We start from the raw sequence: 19,888 nt of genomic DNA, 5'->3' as shown, positions 1-19,888 counted from the left end.
GCCCCTGAAATGAAGGGATTGTGTTAAAAGATGCTTTAGTTCCCTCACATTTTTATGTAATCTTTTTGTTCAACCCACTGAATTAAAGCTGAAAGTCCATACTTCAAACTGCATCTGAGTTGTTTCATCTAAAATTCATTTTGGTAATGTACAGAACACAAAAATTAGGAAAAAAGTTGTCTCTGTCCAAATACTTATGGACCGAACTGTATTTTAGTCTAGACACACCCAAGATGATTGAATCCAAGTATCATTTAAATTGAATCTTTCCATCCTGCAAATTCTTTTCTTTCAGCAAAGGTGAGTTTTATTCTAACAAAAGCTTAAAATAAAAAAGCACAAAGTCCACCCCTAAGTGTGACTGCCACAGATGGCAGCTGACTACAGAGCTTTAAAGTAAGCAGAGTGCTGGACAGGACATTCAGATGATTGAAGTCCACTTAGTCCAGGCAGCAGACGTGTGGGGAGGACCTCAGTAAGATCAACACTGACAAACATCCGCTTCAACCTTTTTTTTTTCTTTCCTCTCTTAGACTTCCTGGGGAGAACGGAGATCCGTGTGGCCGACATAAAAAAAGACCAGGGTTCGAAGGGCCCAATTACCAAGCGTCTCCTCCTGCATGAAGTCCCTACGGGTGAGATAGTGGTGCGCCTGGACTTGCAGTTGTTTGAAGAACCGTAGCCATTGTGGGAGCCACAATTCATCCCCCTCTCCACCCTTAGGAATTTTCCATCTTGCAATTCCACGGTCACAAGAGGAATGAAGCGAGTTCTGGAGAGTCTGCAAAAGCTGTTTGTGCTTTCCACTGGGATCTTGGTGTCTGGTGGAAGGCTTTCTGTTATGTCTGTTCAGATAAGAAAGCTTTAGGGCATTCGCTGGGACCTGGCTGCCAAGTTACTTGAGGTCAACAATTCCAGCGCCTGATACGCTAGCTTTGGTACACGTCTGTGCCACTCGGACACACTAGCTGATCAGTTTGACATGTACATTCCTTTATTTTGAATACACTGGATTTTTTTTTTTTTTTTTGGAGTCATAACTACTTTTTTCCCAGCAGTGAAACAAGGCACATTTAAATGCTAACACCAAGGAGGAGAACGGTGTCTACACACTCATGCGCTTTTGTCGTTTCTCTGGGTTGGATTGCAGATTTTAACTGATTACTTGAAAGACTGAAAATTAAGTACAGATTGTGTGCCCTTTGCTTCACTTTCTTTAGAAATGTGATGGGCTCAGATGTTATTTGTCATGAATTCACCATTTTTCTCGAGGCATGCAAGCCAGATTTGTTAGTGTCTAGACAAACACTTCATAAGTCACACGTCTGTCTTGAAAACACAGCACTGCCCATAATTTGGTGCATTTCTATTTATTTCAATATTTATTTATAGAAGGGTAAGGTTATGCCAAATCAACCCAAATGTCTGCCAAGAGACAAAAGGAATAAAATGGGCAGATATACTCGCGGGTGCACTGAAGGTAAAGTGCTGCCAAGTCCAAGGGTCCTGCCCAAAGGTGGTGGGCTGTATCACTTTTAGTGTCTGTGATATTTGGCACATGAGAATTTTTCTGGAGATATTCAGATAAACGGTTTAAAGGTTATCTTTTTTTTAAGGTTTAGATAAACTGTAAGGAAGTGGCATGTGTTTTGCGTTTTTTCCTGTTAATTTGTTTCAATGCCCAGTAATACTTGTTTCACCTGCTGAGCTCTGGTACGAGATCATGAAGTGGCAGTGATGTGGTCACAAAGAGTAGCTGCACTGGGACTGTGCCACAACACAAGCTAGACAACGTATCATTGGCTGAGCTCCCCCCATATAATCATTACGACTCGGACGCAGTCTTAAGATGACCGATCGCATATTGGAACGTGTAAAAGGGTACTTGCAGGGTGTAGCCCTCGCTCAGCTGCTGGTTTTATTTTTCATTTTTTATATAGTCCTACTTCTTATGTGTGTTGAAGTATCTATCACATATCAATTCATATTTATACAGCAGGTGCTTTATATAAAAGGTGACTTACATAGAGCAGGTTCTTTAAGAGACAACCATACGGGCACCAGAAAGAAAAGTCCCTCCACTTGTATGTGAAATGCACTGCCACCAGAGGTAGACGTCGTCCAGCTTTAGCCCAGAACAATCCTCAACTGTTCTTAATCTATCGAAACAACTGGACTCATCCTGAATCGGTACGAGGATTCCTTTCTTGTTTACTTAATTTATTTTACTTTGGATCTACTTTATGTTTTTGCACTTGTTTGTCTCGAAAGTGTGACAGAGTGGCTAGCAGTGCCACTGCTAGTTCAGTCCCAACTGTGGCACCCTGATCAAGTCTGTAAGGTGCCACTGCTCCAGTATTGTACCCCAAATAATGGACCCACAACTTGTAAGTTGATTTGGGTAAAGGTCTCTGCCAAGTAAGCCACAAAAATAACTGAAGAGGTGGCTTACTGTACCAGGGAGAATGTAGAATTTCAGACAAAAAAAATAAAAACAAAAACCCAACCTAAAACCATTTGACTTGGAATTACTGTGGCTGCAACAAAACCAATCCATTCACACCTTCTACCAGTTAATGCAGTTAGGAGCCAAATAAACCTGAGCCTTCATATGGTCAGAATATTCTGGGTGTATAAAATAAAACACTAAAATCAAACAAGTCATTTTCAGTAAGTTTGTCTCCGATTGTATTCCCAGATCATTGTAAAAAACCAAACCCAATCCAGGCCAAGGAGTGGGCAGCAAGACGGGCCCACAAGTTAGGGGCCCGACTGCTGTCACACTTCACTACCCTGAACTCTCTTCTCTGTTTGTCAGCGATATCAAAGGCTGCTGAATTGGCAACGGCTTTTGCAGAAAACAAGACTGTCTGAGGTTACTGATGTGTCAGCACTGGCCTGACTGAAGACTCCCTCTGCCCCCGGGATCCCGAGTTACTTCCAACACTCCCTTGCTGGTTAGCTTTGAATTTGTGCACATTTTTGTTGCCAAATGAAGGTAATGTCTAGTTTTATTTATATATATATATAAAAAAAAAAAGAATATTGTATGTGGTTACATTGAAAATGTAAGACAGTTTATTAAAAAAAAAAAATCTCAAAAGTGTTATGTACTGTTGTAAATGTTTATAATTAATCAAGCAAGGGAAACTATGGAAGTTCTTTGGCTGGGGTTTCTGTACTCTTATCGATGTGAAAGGGTGTACGAGGTTCAATCAGTAGTAGAGATGTGTACCCGCTCTCAAAGCCTACTACCAACACAGCATGCTTTTTTAAAGAAAAAAGCAAATTAAAAATCCCTAGGACTAAAAAATACAACGTAAACCTACTGTGTTCTGTACTGTAAACCTACGAGAGAAACCTTATTAAAAATTTTAATACATTTTATGTTTTTTGTTGAGTGTTGATGTCAAATGTGGAATTTAAGAATTTAATACATCAACCCCCCCCAGTATGCACACTTTACTTGAAATGTATTATGCTGTCAACTACATGAACTTTATAAAAACAAATGAAAGAATATTAGAATATTCAAAGTATTTTAGTGTCTACCTCTAGGTTTTCTATCATTAAATCTTCACCGTTGTCATTTAATGATGTAACTGTCCTCAGATGAATCTGTTTTTGCCCTCATGCTCCACGTTTAAATATTCTTTTCCAAGTAAACATGTCATCTTCATGCTGAAAAGACACCGAGAAACTTTATTTTACACTTGAGTATTTGTTTTTTAACTTCTGCTGCCGTTTACTCAAAGAAATAAAGGAATGAACCATTGACGTTTATGGGGGTTATAGTACAAGATGGATGTTTTAGGACAAAATCCTGCCAAAGAGGGCAGGAGAGGAGATGTAGAAAATATTTAGCACTTTATGTTTATGAATTTTTTTTTTTTTTTGGCCTGGTAAACAGTTTTTTGTTTTGCTTCAGTAAATGTGGAAACAATACCAGACAGGGATTTCTCCATTTATTTTACAGACATCTAGAATACAGTAAGAAATTGACCAGCCCCCTCTTATGGCCTGAGGATGACTTGAACAAACACCAACATTAAGTCTCCTTCATGATTTTGGTCAGCTTCTGAATCTTGGTCTTCGTTGACATGTCAACATATTTATCTCCAATACTAACGATCATTCCACCAAGTATAGTTGGGTCAGACTGGTGAAAAAGAACAAAATGTAAAATACTTAATCACAAAATTGATGTAATTTTATTAAAGCATTCTAAATGAAAATGAGCAAACAAGAGTGAAGTATTACAATCAGTACTTCAGTATCATTTATTAACACTTTGGAGAATACAACTAAAATATCCAATGCCTCCTACCAGGGTGCTAGATGAATTAGTGGGGGGTTTACTAATTCTGTACATTTCTGTGTACACAAACCTTTTTGCATTGTACAATAACTCGCCTTATAAATGTTGACAAACACCAATCATGGAAGAGTCAGACCTCCAGGCAGGTGCTAGAACCACAATTAGTAACGGTGTGGTTAGCCTTTGATTGAAATAAATATAATCGCCAGTAACTTTAAACAAATGGTCAACTGCTTACTGATCCACACTCGCTTCTATGGTCTCAAGTGGAGAAGCAAAATATGAATGGCCCTTTAGCTATTACATTGGCGATCATGATGCCAGTTTTAAAAATCCATGCAGGAAGAAATGGTATGCAGTCTTGCACAGTGCAAATATGCACATCCCATGATCACCATCACATAAAACAAACATTGTTAACAACCCAATAACCAATATCATTTTTTATTATTCTTTTTTTTGAGCATTTTGCATTCTGACTATCATATACCCATTTTAAGCAGAGGAATGGCTTTTTTTGATTAAGTGCAGGTCCTTCTGTACAGATTGAATTTGCCCAATACAATACAATACAAGGAACGCACAGCCTGATGTGTCTGAACAGTGTGGATTGTCTGGACTCCTATGTACCAGCACTATCTACACATCAGGGTACCATGCATGCCAGCAGAAAATTCACTGCACCATTTTCAGAATGCAAATTTCAGATGTGAATTTTATACTCACCTTGGTCTCCAATTTTAAAGTTTCACCTTTCTGCAGGAAGCCATTCAAAGCATTTTTCAGTTCATTTAAGTTCACCTCATCCAGGGGCTTAATTTAATTAACATACATAATATGTTACAAATTTATTCCTTTAAATTGATGTAATAAAACGTGTAATTGAATATACTTAAACACATACAAGTAGTAATAAACAACAGTTAAATAACACATTAAGTCAATTTTTTTGGTAATTTTTAGTAAAATAGCCATCTCAGCATTGGCAAATATTGTGGTCTTGTTCCTGAAGAGCACAATCAAATGTCCCTCCTAACTCAAATTACAGAACAAGGAAATGGATGGAATACATTAGCACAGCAGATATTTTCAAAGTTCAAATTAACTTTTCTTCTTCTTCTTAAGGCCCTTTCACTCACAATCTGAATTTTGCGTTTTAAAAAGAAAATCAAAAGCTAGACAGTGGTCAAAAATCAGAATTTCACTACTATAGCATAAAAACCACTTAATGTTTAACCCTAAAGACCACATACAAACACACACATTTATAAACAATCTTACTTCAAACAAGTTATGTACAGTGTGTATATATATTTACCTGAGCTGTAGTGACAGAGCAGATTACTTCCCCTCGATGAGCACTCATCATCTTGGCAAAGGCTGAAATTACCTCTTGAGTGTTATTCAGGCGACCATTCTCTGCTAACAGGTCTAAAAGACAACATCAACTATTTGAAATACCTTAAAACAGGGTTGTATTTACCCTTCTATAAAAGCTACAGAAGAAAAATATACTTCAATTACAACAAAATTTTAATTACAATGATATAATCGTGATGTATACAACATCAGTGGTTAATGGATATTATCTGGATCTAGCTAGACTGGTTCATTGTCCTGTAATTCCATCCACCTTTTGCATTATTTGGCCTAAGCAAAATCTCCACACCAGATATATCTGATCATTATGATGTGAATTATGTTCCACGTTATTTGCCATTAACTTACACCTGTTACATACATATTTCCCTTAATACACCTCTCTAAACTATCCATCCATCCATCCAACCCGCTACATCCTAACTACAGGGTCACGGGGGTCTGCTGGAGCCAATCCCACCCAACACAGGGCGCAAGGCAGGAAACCTCAGGAAGGACGCCAGCCCACCACAGGGCGCACGCACACACACACACACACCCCAAGCACACACTATGGACAATTTAGAATCACCAATGCACCTAACCTGCATGTCTCGGGACTGTGGGAGGAAACCAAAGCACCCAGAGGGCAGACACGGGGAGAACATGCAAAGTCCACACAGGGAGGACCCAGGAAGCAAACCTGTGTCTCCTAACTGCAAGACAGCAGGGCTACCCACTGTGCCACCCCTCTCTAATCCATTTCTACTATAAATATTACTGGGTTTATGTTGACGCTGTACTGTATATAAGCCATAAGTGCACTGTCCATTTCACTTTAGATGGCGTTGAATACCTTTACAGCTAATATTTAACAATATCTCAATATTCATAAATTGTTAATGTAACATTGTAGTTTGGCGTATTGCCAGGATGTATGCATCAGTTTTAATAAGATGAATAAAGATGGACACCGGCAAAGTTTAGACAAGAGGGTAGAAAAAAAAAGAAAATTAAGAAAATTTCTAAGCTGCGATTGTGTTACGAATGCTATTTTTACATTGACAAAATGGCATCCATATTTTTTATTTATTTATTTAAAATTTCTTTAAAAATGTTTTCTAAAAAAATGAAGGTACCATTAGTTCTGACTTTTCATGGAATTAAGATGTTTTGAACAAAACATGGGTGAAGAGAGCTGCACTGTGACAGAGATGGAATTGCTAGGAGGACTAAATGTAAATGGTGGCAAATACCACGAGTATAAAGAGGAAAAAAAACAACAAAAAAAAAAAATTAAACAACTATATAATGACTGGCAGTTTGAGTTCAGTATTTTACTTACTCAGAAGTTTCCCTACTGCAATATGTCAATTGCAAGATTCAGTCACACAGTAATCTGTCCGGGCTTTCTCCCTCCTTTTCTGATATTGTGTGCTCAAATTTGTGAGTGACAGAAGTGCACCAATTTAAATATAAAACATTCCCAACGCTAATATTCTTCCATGAAAACAGTTATTTACACTTAAGTTCACACTTAAATGTCAGTGTAAAATACCTGTGCGTTCAACAACATTTCAGGGGGATTATTCAGTTTCAAGAACTGCTATCCTAGTATTAATAAAACAAAACCTTAGCAAGCTACAAATGACGGATTAATTTGTAATTAAAGACCTTTACAAGAAAGGCATGATTATATAAAAATATAGCTCTAAGGTTGACACTTCAACATCATATTCTTGTTATAAAATATCTAGTCCACCTTTGCTTGTACTCATTTATTTCATTAAACATAATTTAAGCAAAAGAATGCCATAAGCACTTTCAAGTACAATACCTTCAATTTCTATTAGATCTGCTGCTGGAAGGCCTGTAGATGTTTAAATCCAAAAATGCATGGCATAAGCTCATTTACAAGTTGAATTTCAGTTAATTGAAGTTTTTTTTTTAATTGAATACAAAGTTTGAAAAAGAAAAAAAAAACATGACATTAAATAAAGGTTCCTTTCAGTTTACAACTTGACACTTGGTCTTATAAATAAATACAATGCTTTAGACACAAAAGAAGATGAAAATTCCATATGAAAATGCCAGAGGTATGTAAATCTTGTCAAAGAAACAAGACTTTATTCATTCATAATAATCAATACATGCACTATAAATAACATTACAAAATATGCACTTGCATTTTTTGCACAGTTGCTACGGCAGTACACCTCTTAGGGCTCATTTATACTTCACGCTCAGAACATGTAGCGCCCGCATCATGGCTGCCACATGTTCCCAGCGTTCATTTCACACGTCCTCTGAGCAGGTCCTCAGAAATTAGCGTGACGCGTGCGCGAGTTGCAGTACCAGCAAAAGGTCGGGGGGCACAGTGTGCTAAAAGTCGGAACGTGACGTCAGTGTATCTGTTTACTATCGACAAGTGACAGCAAGCCTCTATGCAGATCCTACGGGATGATGCATTCGTGGTGCTTTTATATTCAAGCGTCGCATATTCCCAATCGTAATGATAGGATACATTTTAAAAGTCTCACATACCATCTTTTGTGCTGTCTTTTTTATTTTTTGCAACTTAACAACAGCAACATAATGTATAGCGCTGTATTTGAGCCACTGAGAAAAAAATAAAGGACACGGTGAAAACATGTATTTTGTGATTAAAGTGGAAATTTCGGCTTTAATCTCGAAATGACCACTTTAACCTCGTAGTTTACTTTATCATTAATGCAGACCATCGTAAACGTCATCCCAGTTTTTAATCGCTACGAGCTTCTTGGACCTGAGAGCGGCGGAAAGCAGCAATAGATCACCACACAGAACACATGACATGTATGATATTCCAACTCTCTGCACATTTAGAATCTTTAGATTTGTACTTGATATCACTTTCATGATGAAATGCATTAAAAGTGTGTATGTTACATTTTACATATAATTTCATTTAAATAATGAATACTGTTAATAATTACACACATGGGGGTGTCACGGTAGCACTGCTGTCTCACAGGGAGTTATGTCGCTTGTGTTCCCTGCTTGTATTGTATTGTATTAACTTCTGGCGCCGCATCCGAGTGGCAGCCTTTCCACTCCGTATATGATGCTGCAGATGTTCTACCAGACGGTTGTGGCGAGTGCCCTCTTCTACGCGGTGGTGTGCTGGGGTGGCAGCATAAAGATGAAAGACGCCTCACGCCTGGACAAACTTGTTAAGAAGGCAGGCTCTACTGTAGGAGTAAAGCTGGACAGTTTAACATCTGTGGCAGAGCGACGGGCACTAAGCAAACTCCTGTCAATCATGAAGAATCCACTGCATCCACTTAACAGTGTCATCTTTTTGTCAATTTTTTTCATTTTTTTTTTTTTCATTTTTATTACTATTTAATTTAATATTGTTTCTTTGTATCAGTATACTGCTGCTGGATTATGGAATTTCCCCTTGGGATTAATAAAGTATCTATCTATCTATTCCACACTGTGCTCCAGTTTCCTTCCAAAGATATGCAGATTTGGGGATTTGGTGCCGCTAAAATGACGGTAGTGTATGCGAGTGCTTGTATTCGCCTTGCGATGAGCTGAGACCTCGTCCAGGGATTGTTTCTCACTCGTGCCCAATGCATGCTGGAATGGACACATCCCTGGATTGATGGATTTAATCAATAAACATCCTTTTCAGAGATACTGCGGTAAGGTGTCATCAGAATTTAATGAGTGCTCCAGGCAATTCACAACACAGAGAAGCCGAATGTGTTCTCACCGTGATAATATCTCGCACTGCCACCTGGTGGATTCCTCCAGATTTAAGTAAGGTATGCGCGCAAGTATAAACACTACAACGCTAGCGTAGCAGGAGCATCCGCTGCAGCATGCGTCACATGAAGTAGAACTCCGGTCTTATGGACCATAACTAAAGCTATCAGCAAAAGAAAGAATCAATGCAAAAACCAAAAATATCTCAAGAGCTCGTTTGGGAACAACAGAAAAATTAGGAGATTTACCCTACATTCTATTACACAGAGAATAGATACGCATATTTCTCAAGCTCAAACTACCACAAAACTTGCTTACTGCTAAATGAAGTGAACAATCCCAGTAACCGATTTCTTGCCCACACTAAAGTATTTATTATTTTTGCAATTTTCAAAAAATATGCTTACCCTACATAATCCAGAGCAGGAATAATGTTAAAAAAATATACTGAAGACCACCCGGTAAGGTTCTCTGATTGGGGTTTTATGTCCAATTCTGGTAACTTAATAAAAGCAGCTGATATGAAGCAAGGGTATGTTACACCAGCAAGGGTCATGTACAATTCAAACTTAGCTTATGTTTAAGACTTCTAGTAAGACAGTAAAATTGTATTTTAAACCAAAAGCAATGCATTGTACATTTTTCACACTGCCTCTTCAAAAAAGAATAAGTCCACTTTACAGTATTATTAGAATACATACATTTGAAGTTTTTAAAACACTCATTTTCCATTACATAAAAGATCTTTTGAAAAAGTGTAATGAATTCCATAACAATGCTTATACATTCTCCTCCATCTTGTGCTGCTTGCCTCAGCACATTATTCTAAACAACATCTTGGTTGAAGTCTTAGGTTGACCCCACCTTCATTTAGGGGGAAGGGGAGGAAAAAAAACTGTAATGGTTATTTCATATTCTTAAGTTATGGGGTATGACTGAGCAACTGTAAGAAGGTCCCTACTCCTACCAGCACGTAAACAAGTACCATTATGAAAAAGGCTTGACCCTCTGCAAACAGTGGACTAGCCATAGCCTGGACACAAAACTTTCATACTTAAACAGTACCAGAGCTTGAGGTTCACAGCAGGATTACATGAACCCTGCCTGCTATTTTAAGTTTTAACTTAGTAAATGGGGAAATCCACTTGTTCTTTCAAAAAAAAAAAAAAAAAAAAAAAAGGGAAGTGCATTACTCATTCACTTATGGCATCCTGCATTGCAAGGACAGTGGACCTCTATCTTTAAAAACACTCTATACAGCCTAAATAAGCAAATGGAGTCTTTGCATTTATCCACCGAGAGTAATGGGTATGGCTGCAGTTGTTCACCCATCCATTCATCCTTTTTCTAATCAGCTTATCCAGTACAGGGTTTGGAGGAGCTGAAGCCTATCCAGTAAAACACTATAAGCAGTTTAGGACCTAAACTTGGATTCGCACCACCACACTTTCTCATAAAGTGCCAACCTGAAGTTGAAAGTTAGGTTAATTGACATGTCTTTGGAATACTGGAAGAAAACCCATGCAAGTGTGAGGAGAACAAGTAAAACTCCAAAATGCAAGTACAGTGGAACCTCTAGATATGATCACCTCTGTATACGAGAAATTCAAGATAAGAGGAAAGTATGAGCGAAAAATTCGGATCTAAATACGAGCATTGGCTCGCGTAAAGAGCCACGAGCCAGGCTGTGGTTATGCGTGATGCGTTTCCCGATCCGCCTCGACTCGGGGATTCACCCAAGCTGACGCTGCCAGCCCATCAGCTCAGTCAGTGTTCCTTGTTCTCCCGTAGCTCGAGGATCTACGCATTTGTGCGCTTGTGATTTCATTGTTTCGCTGTAGCAGTTCGCTGTATAAGCGTATCCAAAAATATCGCGGACATGCAGACGTTGAATAGGAGACGATTGCCCTCAAGAGAAGGAGAGAGAGAGAGAGAGAGAGAGAGAAAGGCGTGAGCGAGCGAGATAAGGAGAGAGGCGCGTGTGAGCGAGAGAGATGAGGAGAGAGAGACGCGCGCGCGAGAGAGAGATAAGGGGAGGGAGAGAGAGAGAGAGAGAGAGAGATGCGCATGAGAGAGAAGAACCATCAGCTCAGTTATGCTCACATGACGCTCAGCAGACAAAGTGTATCCATACTACTTGTATTGCAAGACATCGCTCGTTTTATCAAGTCAATATTAAATAAAAAATTTAGCTCGTCTTGCAAAACACTCGGAAACCAAGTTACTTGCAAACCGAGGTTCCACTTGTATATATTATTTATCAGTGTTATTTGTTAGGAAAATTGATTTTTATGTTGATATTTTTGGGGGTGCGGAACAGATTAACTGGATTTCCATTATTTTCAATGGGGAAGTGTGTTCTAGATAAGAGAAATTTGCTATACAAGCTCAGTGCTGGAACGAATTAAACTCGTATCTCAAGGTTCCACTGTACCAGATAGAGGAGTTGTAAAAATCAAGAGAAGTTTTAAATCAAGTGGCTAAAACTGTTAAATGTAGCGAATCTATATATGTTGGTTCCAACCTGGAAACACAGTCAGAAGCAATGTAGCTTCACGCATCCTGTATCGTAGGTTTAAATCTCATAATGGGACATTGTCCATTTAAAGTCTGCAAGTTCTCCTTTTCTCTGGATTTTATGCAAGTTGAAGAGGTAATGGATGGGAATCATTAGCAAGTCTAATTGTGGATATAAACTATTCCATAGTCTTGTAGTCCTTGATTCATACTCCTGTAGCATTTTCCGGATGCTAGGAGTGTGAATAGACTGTGTTGTAGGTGGGTGCTGTCCTTTATAATGCTGTGATCCCTCCTGATGGCTGTGGCATGGTAAATATCACCTAAAGCTATTTCTAAAATGATTTGGGTATTCCTGACCTCTTGCTCTAGAGCTTTTAGTCCTGTGCAGTAATCAATAGTACTCATATAAAAGCTACCAAGTATTCTGGCTGGGATGCCAAAATTTCTTTAGCTTTCTCAGAAAGAACAAATGCTACTGAGATTTCTTTACCAATTAAACAGTATTGTGGGACCAGGTAAGAGCCTCACTAATATGAACACCAAGAAATTTAAAGGATTATGCCACCCAAAAATTATATATATTTTAATGTTACTTAACTCATACCTGCATACCATGATGCTTCACTTAAAAGAAGAGTACATAATAAATGAGTGCAGAAAGTTAAAAAGGAAACTTACTAATGAAGTTAACTGTGATAGGAGATAGTTTTTCTTTTGCCACAATGTCACCAATGCTCTTTTGCTTAACACTGCGTTTGATATGAGGATTCATTACTATCCCAGACACCTTAGGATCCTTCAGTAATGTCTACAAAGTAAAAGACAAGAAGTTTTCAATTTACAAAAACAAAGGCAAGCCTGGCAAGTTAAGCAATTTTACAGCCTCAAAGAAAAATATATGAAAAAGGAGTGAAATTATTCCTGAGACTTAACACTACTTTCAGCGCTCAATGGTTTACTCTTATTCCAGGACTAGATGGATAGGCTAAACTTACCCATTACCTTGTAATTTCCGCAGTTTTTGATCTAAGCTTTGGATGTTGTAACTTGCTTATTAATCCTACATTAGTCTATTTAATATAAACTTTACACATTTTATTTTTGTGCATCATTTTGTCCCAACTTGGCTATTTCTTGCATGCAATGCTTTTCTTTGGCAAATTTTCAAAGGAAACTCTTATTTAACAGCCGTCAAATACATCTAGGAACAAAACCTAAATTACTCAACAGGAATCATGTACAAGATGGAACAGCATCTTTTATAGGGCACAAAGTAAGGTTCCAAAGTGGGTTCTGATTTTGTAGTGGGCACCATCACAATAACACAGAAATTTACTTGACATTGTAGAATAAATAAAAATGCATTAAATACATAAAAGCATGTCATTATTGGCCCACAACTCAGGTATCAGTGTATCATTATTTAAAAAAAAAAAAATGACATCAAATTATGACTGACCCACTAAAGGCAGAAAAAAATGCAACTAAGACTATAACTTCTGTTGTATTCACATTACCACTGCTCACTATTTGTTCAGGTTGTACTTGACAATAAATACAATAACACTGTTCAAGTCATGAATGATATACATGGCTACTGCACAGACAACTAGTAAATGGTCGATTTATTTCTTTGAATTACAGAAATGAGACACTGCTAGGTTGAACTGTAAAGCAACATTGACACTGATTTTGTTTTCCCTCTAGCAAGAGGTAGCAATGACTTAAATGGTTTGAAAGTAGAGCAGTTGTGTCAAAGGACAGGATATGCCAATATTTTTAAAACTAAGAAGAATAGTTTTGCAGTGGTTTAAACAAGACCTGCTCAAGAAATATATTTAAGATGTACTCATAAATTACAGCACTTAATATGGGTGAAAGACATGAATACTTACAGAGACTTGACCCAAATCTTTCTCCACCTGGTCTAACTTCTTCTGCTTTGAGGCAGCTGAATAGAGAGCTGTGGCATAGCGGCCCTCCACACCATAAATCTGAATTGGAGGCTGTGAGAATGTGACAGCGTTTAGTACAAATAATACAGCCAGCTAACAGGATCAAATACTACAGATGCAAGGTAACTGTCATCAAAGACTTGAGATGCAGACATACTAATTTATTCATTCAAAAAACTCAAAAGGAGAGTACCACCTAAAAAGCAACATGTTAGGTTTCTTGTCACAATATTTTATAATTAAAAAATGCAAAACTGACTGACTCATTCACTCACTCATCAATAAAAATGATATTTCCCATTTAGTTAAGAGGCTGAAAAAGTTGTCAGGATGGCAAATCTAGGCCACCAGTTATTCGCTAAGAAAGGATATTTCGATATATCAATATTCAGGAGCAAAACAAAGAGGAAAAAACCCTAGAATAGAAAAACCAAATACCAATAAATTTCAAAAAAGGATTTGACTCATTTGATTGAAACGTGATGATGTTATAAAAATTAGCCAACACCTTTTTTTAATTTATTGATATTTGTAAATAATAATGCCATAGCAAGTGGACTGTTTCAAGGCACAGCAGAAAGAACATTTATCATTAATGCCATAAACTAGATGCAAATAGTTAGTTTCATCCTATTTAAGAAGCACCTGTCTATTTTCATCAATACAGTCATAACTCCACAAATTGTGGTGGCTATTAAAGTTACTGTCTTAAACAGAGGGCTGAGTGGCTACTTTTCCAATTATAATAATAATTCTTTGCATTTATATAGCGCTTTTCTCACTACTCAAAGCGCTCAACAATTGCAGGTTAAGGGCCTTGCTCAAGGGCCCAACAGAGCAGAGTCCCATTTGGCATTTACGGGATTCAAACTGGCAACCTTCCGATTGCCAGTGTAGATCTCTAGCCTCAGAGCCACCACTCCGCCTATGTTTTTGGACCATTTAATTAAGGGTGTTTTATACATATTAATGATGTTCGATTTGTTAACTTTGACAGTGACAGTGTATACATTATTGTTATCGTTGCAATCAATTATTTTAACATGTTGTAAACCATTATGTGTATATGCTGCAGTATCATCTGATAGCCATGGACTTTACCATGTGTGAGAAGATCCTCTTCCGATGGGTCATGTGTCTCTTGTATAGTCACAACTTCAAGTCCCCAAATCTATCAACATTTTTCAAATTATTTAACTTTTGAATTTACCGAAGTGTGACACTTGATAGATTATTAATTTTTAAATAACATCTTACGAACTTGGTCAGGAAATTGAGAGAACACAACAATATCATAATGAAACTTGCAGGGCTATCATGGGGTGCGAATGCAACAACTATCTGAGCTACAGCACTGGCCTTGATATTTTCAGTGACAGAGTACAGCGCCTCTGTTTGGACAAAAACCACACATTAGGAAGGCTGATGTTCAATTATACCAAATCACGTGAATACTAACAGAACAATACAAAACACCACCAATCCAATAGCTTCCAGTATTAAGTAATATTCAACCACCAGATCTTCAACCCTTTGCTGTTCTGGTTAAAGAATATAACAAAATCTTAATGAATGACAATTTCCCAATCCATCAGTATATTCTGTGTATCACACAACAGCACCAAAGGCTAAAATCTAGAAACCCTACCATCAAGTACACAAAGGAAAACGGCAAAGAAATTTGATACACTGAAGCAGTAGATCACTACATGGATGCCATCTACAGAAATGGAGCATATCCAAATAAGCACAAGGATTTGGTGGATCTAATCAACCTCGCCATAAATGTATACAAGCAGGACACAGCAGATGTGCCAACTTCTTAAACATTTTACTGTGACTGTAGCTCCTTTTGTCAGACTATGCCATATGTTGATGGACTGTCCAAACCGTGCCTACTCTAGAGACCTTCAAGGCTTTGCATTGTTCCCCTGATGCAATGAAATGGCAACAAAATGTAGACATTGATATTTGTTTTTTTTTTTTTTTTGTTTGTTTTTTTTAAAAAAAGAGTATTCCTACGTTGGCTATTATAATGTGATTTATGTATCTGATTCTATGCATAGTCACACATACTACACTTACTTCACTATTGTATTTTATATCACTTGCTTCTATTGTAATAACCAATAAGCTATATAATACCACCTTACCAACGCAAAAATTCTGATTTCTACATATAATTCACCACAAGAAATGCAATCTGTGCCTATCAACTGAAACACAAGCACAATCCAAGTTAATTAATCCAATTTAGTCAGAAGAGAAGAAATCAAGGACTGTGACCACCAAAGTTTACTTCCAGTCCTAAATGACACTAACATGCCCTTGCAGAGGCTAATATGCGATGTTTAGGCTTGTAGCTCTTTGAATATTAGTAATTGAAGCAGTTCATCACTGACCAATAGTCCAAAATTAACTTTGAACCAATGTCAGAAACTTATCAGCAGTTATAACAAGATTTATTATTTCTATTAAATGGAGGTAATTTTACCACAAAACAACACCCTTACGACTAATAACTAAATATTAAAACTTAGTGTTTCTTATTAAGCCAAAGGTACAAAAATATCCAATTACTTGCAAATCACTGTGGCTACAACCTTGATCTTGATCAAAAGCATCATCATTACGTGTTTGAAACTGGTGAAGCACTACATTTGGCAGGCTGTAAGCTCTGCAAAGTTATTGGATTTGCATTTTTCTCACTGCAAACTGACTGAGAAGGTGACAAAGGCTGAGTGAAAAAGAAAATCAGCAACATCTGCTGAGCATGAAGCAAACAACAGTAACCAATTCCATGAAAGGAAGGAGGAGGATGACAGCTCCAGCATCCACTAAGCATTAAGGGAAACAAACAACTCCAAAAGCATCGATACTCAGACCCATCCATCCATCCATTTTCCAACCAGCTGAATCCGAATACAGGGTCACGGGGGTCTGCTGGAGCCAATCCCAGCCAACACAGGGCACAAGGCAGGAACCAATCCTGGGCAGGGTGCCAACCCACCACAGGACACACACACAAACACACCCACACACCAAGCACACACTAGGGCCAATTTAGAATCGCCAAACCACCTAACCTGCATGTCTTTGGATTGTGGGAGGAAACCGGAGCCAATGGAGCAAAAATGTGTCAGACATCAAAAATTCAACAGTAAGATCATTTGCACAGCAGAGGCTTATCTTTCTGTATTATAAACACTGAAATTCATTCCTTTTTGGGAATTCAGAATTTGAACCTTGGTTCATTATGAAAAATGTCAAACCTCTCCGACTTACCTTGATTAGCTTGGCAGTTGGCTTCATGACTGTGGTGCTAAAGAAGCGCACCTGCACAAGACAAGGGTATACATTTTATTAGTACAATATTAGTAAATACACACATGGCTTTTGTTATAATCATGCAGTTTAGCCTGTCTATGGAAACTAACAAATCGGTTATCTTCACAGGACCTTTGAAAAACAGATGTGTGCTTCTGTTGTATTTAGGGTGACCAGATTTTCAAAGTCCCAAACTTTGGTGGCATGAGTTAACACATGCCCAAGCATAACTCCCACGCGCTTTTGTTTAATGTCTGCTTTGCCTCTTCATCATCAGAGACAGACAAGAATATGAGAAAAATAATTTTCACGAATAAATACATATGCCTCCTCATTAAATCACTACACTTTCCCGACTGATAGCTGTAGGAAACATTAAAAGGAGTTGCTTTTGTTTTGTGTGACTGGTGGTTTGAGGTCTGCATTAGCAAAGTTACGTTTGCTGCACTGTTAAACATTTGTTTTAGATGGAACTGTGACATACTGTTATATTTCTCGGGACACCCTAGTGGCTTTTCACTCTGTTGCTTACGCTAGCAGTGTGTACTGACAGATAGAAATAAGGCGCATCAAAGCTTCTGGCCTCCATTCTTGCAAATACGGAAAAGTATGAAAAGTAATGTGATTTTTCAACGTTGTGCAACACTGATCAGCTACCGTCATTTTTCATTAACTTTAAATATATCTAAACTCTCAGCTGTGCAAGGTCGAGATGCCCTCAAGATAGGTGAAGAACATTATTGAGAATATCAAGAATAGTAAGCTAGGGATTTATTTCTTCTGTAAAACGCACCTCCACCCTCCCGTTTGACAAAGGTGTGACTGTTTAAAAAACTGTCACCTAAATATGATTACAAAGCCGCATTTACTACACGTTTAATTCAAGGGGTACAGGCCCTAACTTAACCACATACCGATGAATTTCGCAACCAAGTAGAATAATTACTGTCATTAAGGACCCTGCAATCCTACGACACACGGTTCTCGTGGAAGACAACAAATGACTTCCAGCTTAATTTCGTTTCTGCCACTTAATATTTCTTACCTGCTGCCCTACACTAGCGGCCGCCGCCATCTTCTGCTGCTGTAGGTCAATACCTAGGGCGCACAAACGGAAAGAACCGCGAGAGCTTCTGGAACCTGTAGTTTAACTTGCCTTATGGGAAAAGGCCACAGAGTGTTTGCTTCTGGGTCATGCAGTTTGGGCGCGCTTATGGGAAATGGAGTCATTTGTTCACACGTGTAGGTGAAGCTACCGTGTGGGCTCACTCATACTGCAATGAAGAAACCCGTTTTCTTTGTTGCAGGGCTGTGGTGCATTTTAAAGGGTACCCAGAATTTAGTCAGTTTTCAGACTAACTGATTTTGGATTTTATTTAACTAGCCTTATGAAAATGACGTATAACGTAGATGCTAATAGCCCAGACCTCTGTTTATTGAATTATGTAATCAATACGTAATGGAGCAATGTTTAGAAACTTACTATGCTGTTATTACTTGGTGACACAAGTCTTACCTCTAAACGAGAATTGTTTTAAACTTTTTTTCGAGACTTTCTTTGCGTGGTAGATTTATTTTTTAAACTGCCTGCATTTTCCAAGGTCGAGAGAACTGCGAAAAATTAAGCGGAGTTTCAAATGATTTGATTCCGCAATGTCAAGAATATGATATTCCCCATGATTTATGATTTTTTTTTTTTTTTTGATGAGGGTTGGAGAGCGTAGGAAATGAAATGATCAAACTGTTTGTCTCTCCCAAAGCTTAGTGCCAGATCCCGGCCGAATCTCGGGTCTGTGCTTTGCGCGTCACCTTCGACGGGTGCGCGCCTCTGTGGATAGTATTGACAGAGTCGGTTTCAGTGGAAATTTCCAACCTTTATATGGCAAGTAGGCGGAAGATATTAGAATTGTGGCTTTCAAATTTCGTATGATTAAAATAGCTACATGCAAACCCAACCACGAGAGAAATAGGCAAAGTGAGTTAGACAATATAGGGTTATTTTAGAAATATTGTTTACTTTCAAATCGTGATTATAAATAAAAATGATCAAAACCATATTTACGTTCTCTGAAACGCAGTAGTCATTCACTTCATGTCACGTTTATACGACTTTTCTTGTCATATGTAAAATTCAGTGAAATTCGTACTTGTATGTGCTAACTAACCAACATGCAACAGGTCGCATTAATTAGTGATTATAACGAGCATGCCTTGAGCTCTTCTGACTTCCTAACCTCAACACAGTTTACAATAAATAACACGCTGAGCAGTGCACCGCAGATCAGGGGATAAACTGAATAAGGTAAGTGATGTAGGAGGGCAAATGTATGTGACTCGTGTGTGATGCAATGTGTTGCTTTCATTTGTTACTTTATTTTGATAATAAATAAACAGGTACAGTACTTTCACATCATTTTATGTTCACATATCTCAACATGATATTTAATGGCCTGGGGTTTCCAGGTTCGGTTTTTAAGCATTACGCTGGCTACAGGCTTTCACTCCACCCACTTTTACAAATAAATGGGACATGCTTATGTTTCATCAATATCATTATTTAGCTGGCCTTTTTTTTTTATATTCAGCATTCAGAAAAGACATCTAGTGTGATATTCACATTTTGAAGAAATTCAGATAATGTGTTTTCTTTGTCATA

The 19,888-nt window shown here is 38.0% G+C and overlaps 2 protein-coding genes across 6 annotated transcripts in view; one reads left to right on the top strand and one right to left on the bottom strand.

Annotated features, from left to right (window-relative positions):
* The window catches only part of itsn1 (intersectin 1 (SH3 domain protein)), a 331,858-nt gene extending 328,471 nt beyond the window's left edge, over window positions 1-3,387 (top strand). For all 5 annotated transcript variants that reach the window (XM_039743834.1, XM_039743835.1, XM_039743833.1 and 2 more), the window contains one exon: window positions 534-3,387. In XM_039743834.1, coding sequence (XP_039599768.1) covers window positions 534-682 — 149 coding nt within the window. In that variant the 3' untranslated portion in view covers window positions 683-3,387. The remainder of the gene's footprint in view (window positions 1-533) is intronic.
* Window positions 3,388-3,948: 561 nt separating this feature from the next.
* atp5po (ATP synthase peripheral stalk subunit OSCP) lies at window positions 3,949-18,402 on the bottom strand. Its single transcript, XM_039743837.1, has 7 exons — window positions 18,278-18,402; window positions 17,191-17,241; window positions 13,846-13,956; window positions 12,629-12,758; window positions 5,637-5,749; window positions 5,045-5,131; window positions 3,949-4,159 (listed from the first exon to the last, which is right to left on the bottom strand). Exons 1-7 carry the CDS (start codon window positions 18,305-18,307, stop codon window positions 4,049-4,051), a joined length of 633 nt encoding a protein of 210 aa, XP_039599771.1. The 5' UTR covers window positions 18,308-18,402; the 3' UTR covers window positions 3,949-4,048.
* Between the last annotated feature and the right edge of the window lie 1,486 nt (window positions 18,403-19,888).

This window comes from Polypterus senegalus, chromosome 2, assembly GCF_016835505.1.
Source record: "Polypterus senegalus isolate Bchr_013 chromosome 2, ASM1683550v1, whole genome shotgun sequence".
Classification (NCBI taxonomy): Eukaryota; Metazoa; Chordata; class Cladistia; order Polypteriformes; family Polypteridae; genus Polypterus; species Polypterus senegalus.
Note: the sequence above shows the minus strand (reverse complement) of the source record. Positions and strands in the feature narration are given on the sequence as shown.

Excerpts from the sequence above, each read along its gene's own strand:
- atp5po (XM_039743837.1), bottom strand. The coding sequence starts at position 18,307 with ATGGCGGCGGCCGCTAGTGTAGGGCAGCAG. Across the intron at positions 5,750-12,628 it reads TATCACAGTTAACTTCATTA|ACCTGTTAGCAGAGAATGGT; the intron begins GTAAGTTTCCTT and ends GTTGTCTTTTAG. Across the intron at positions 4,160-5,044 it reads CTTTAAAATTGGAGACCAAG|TCTGACCCAACTATACTTGG; the intron begins GTGAGTATAAAA and ends CTTTTTCACCAG.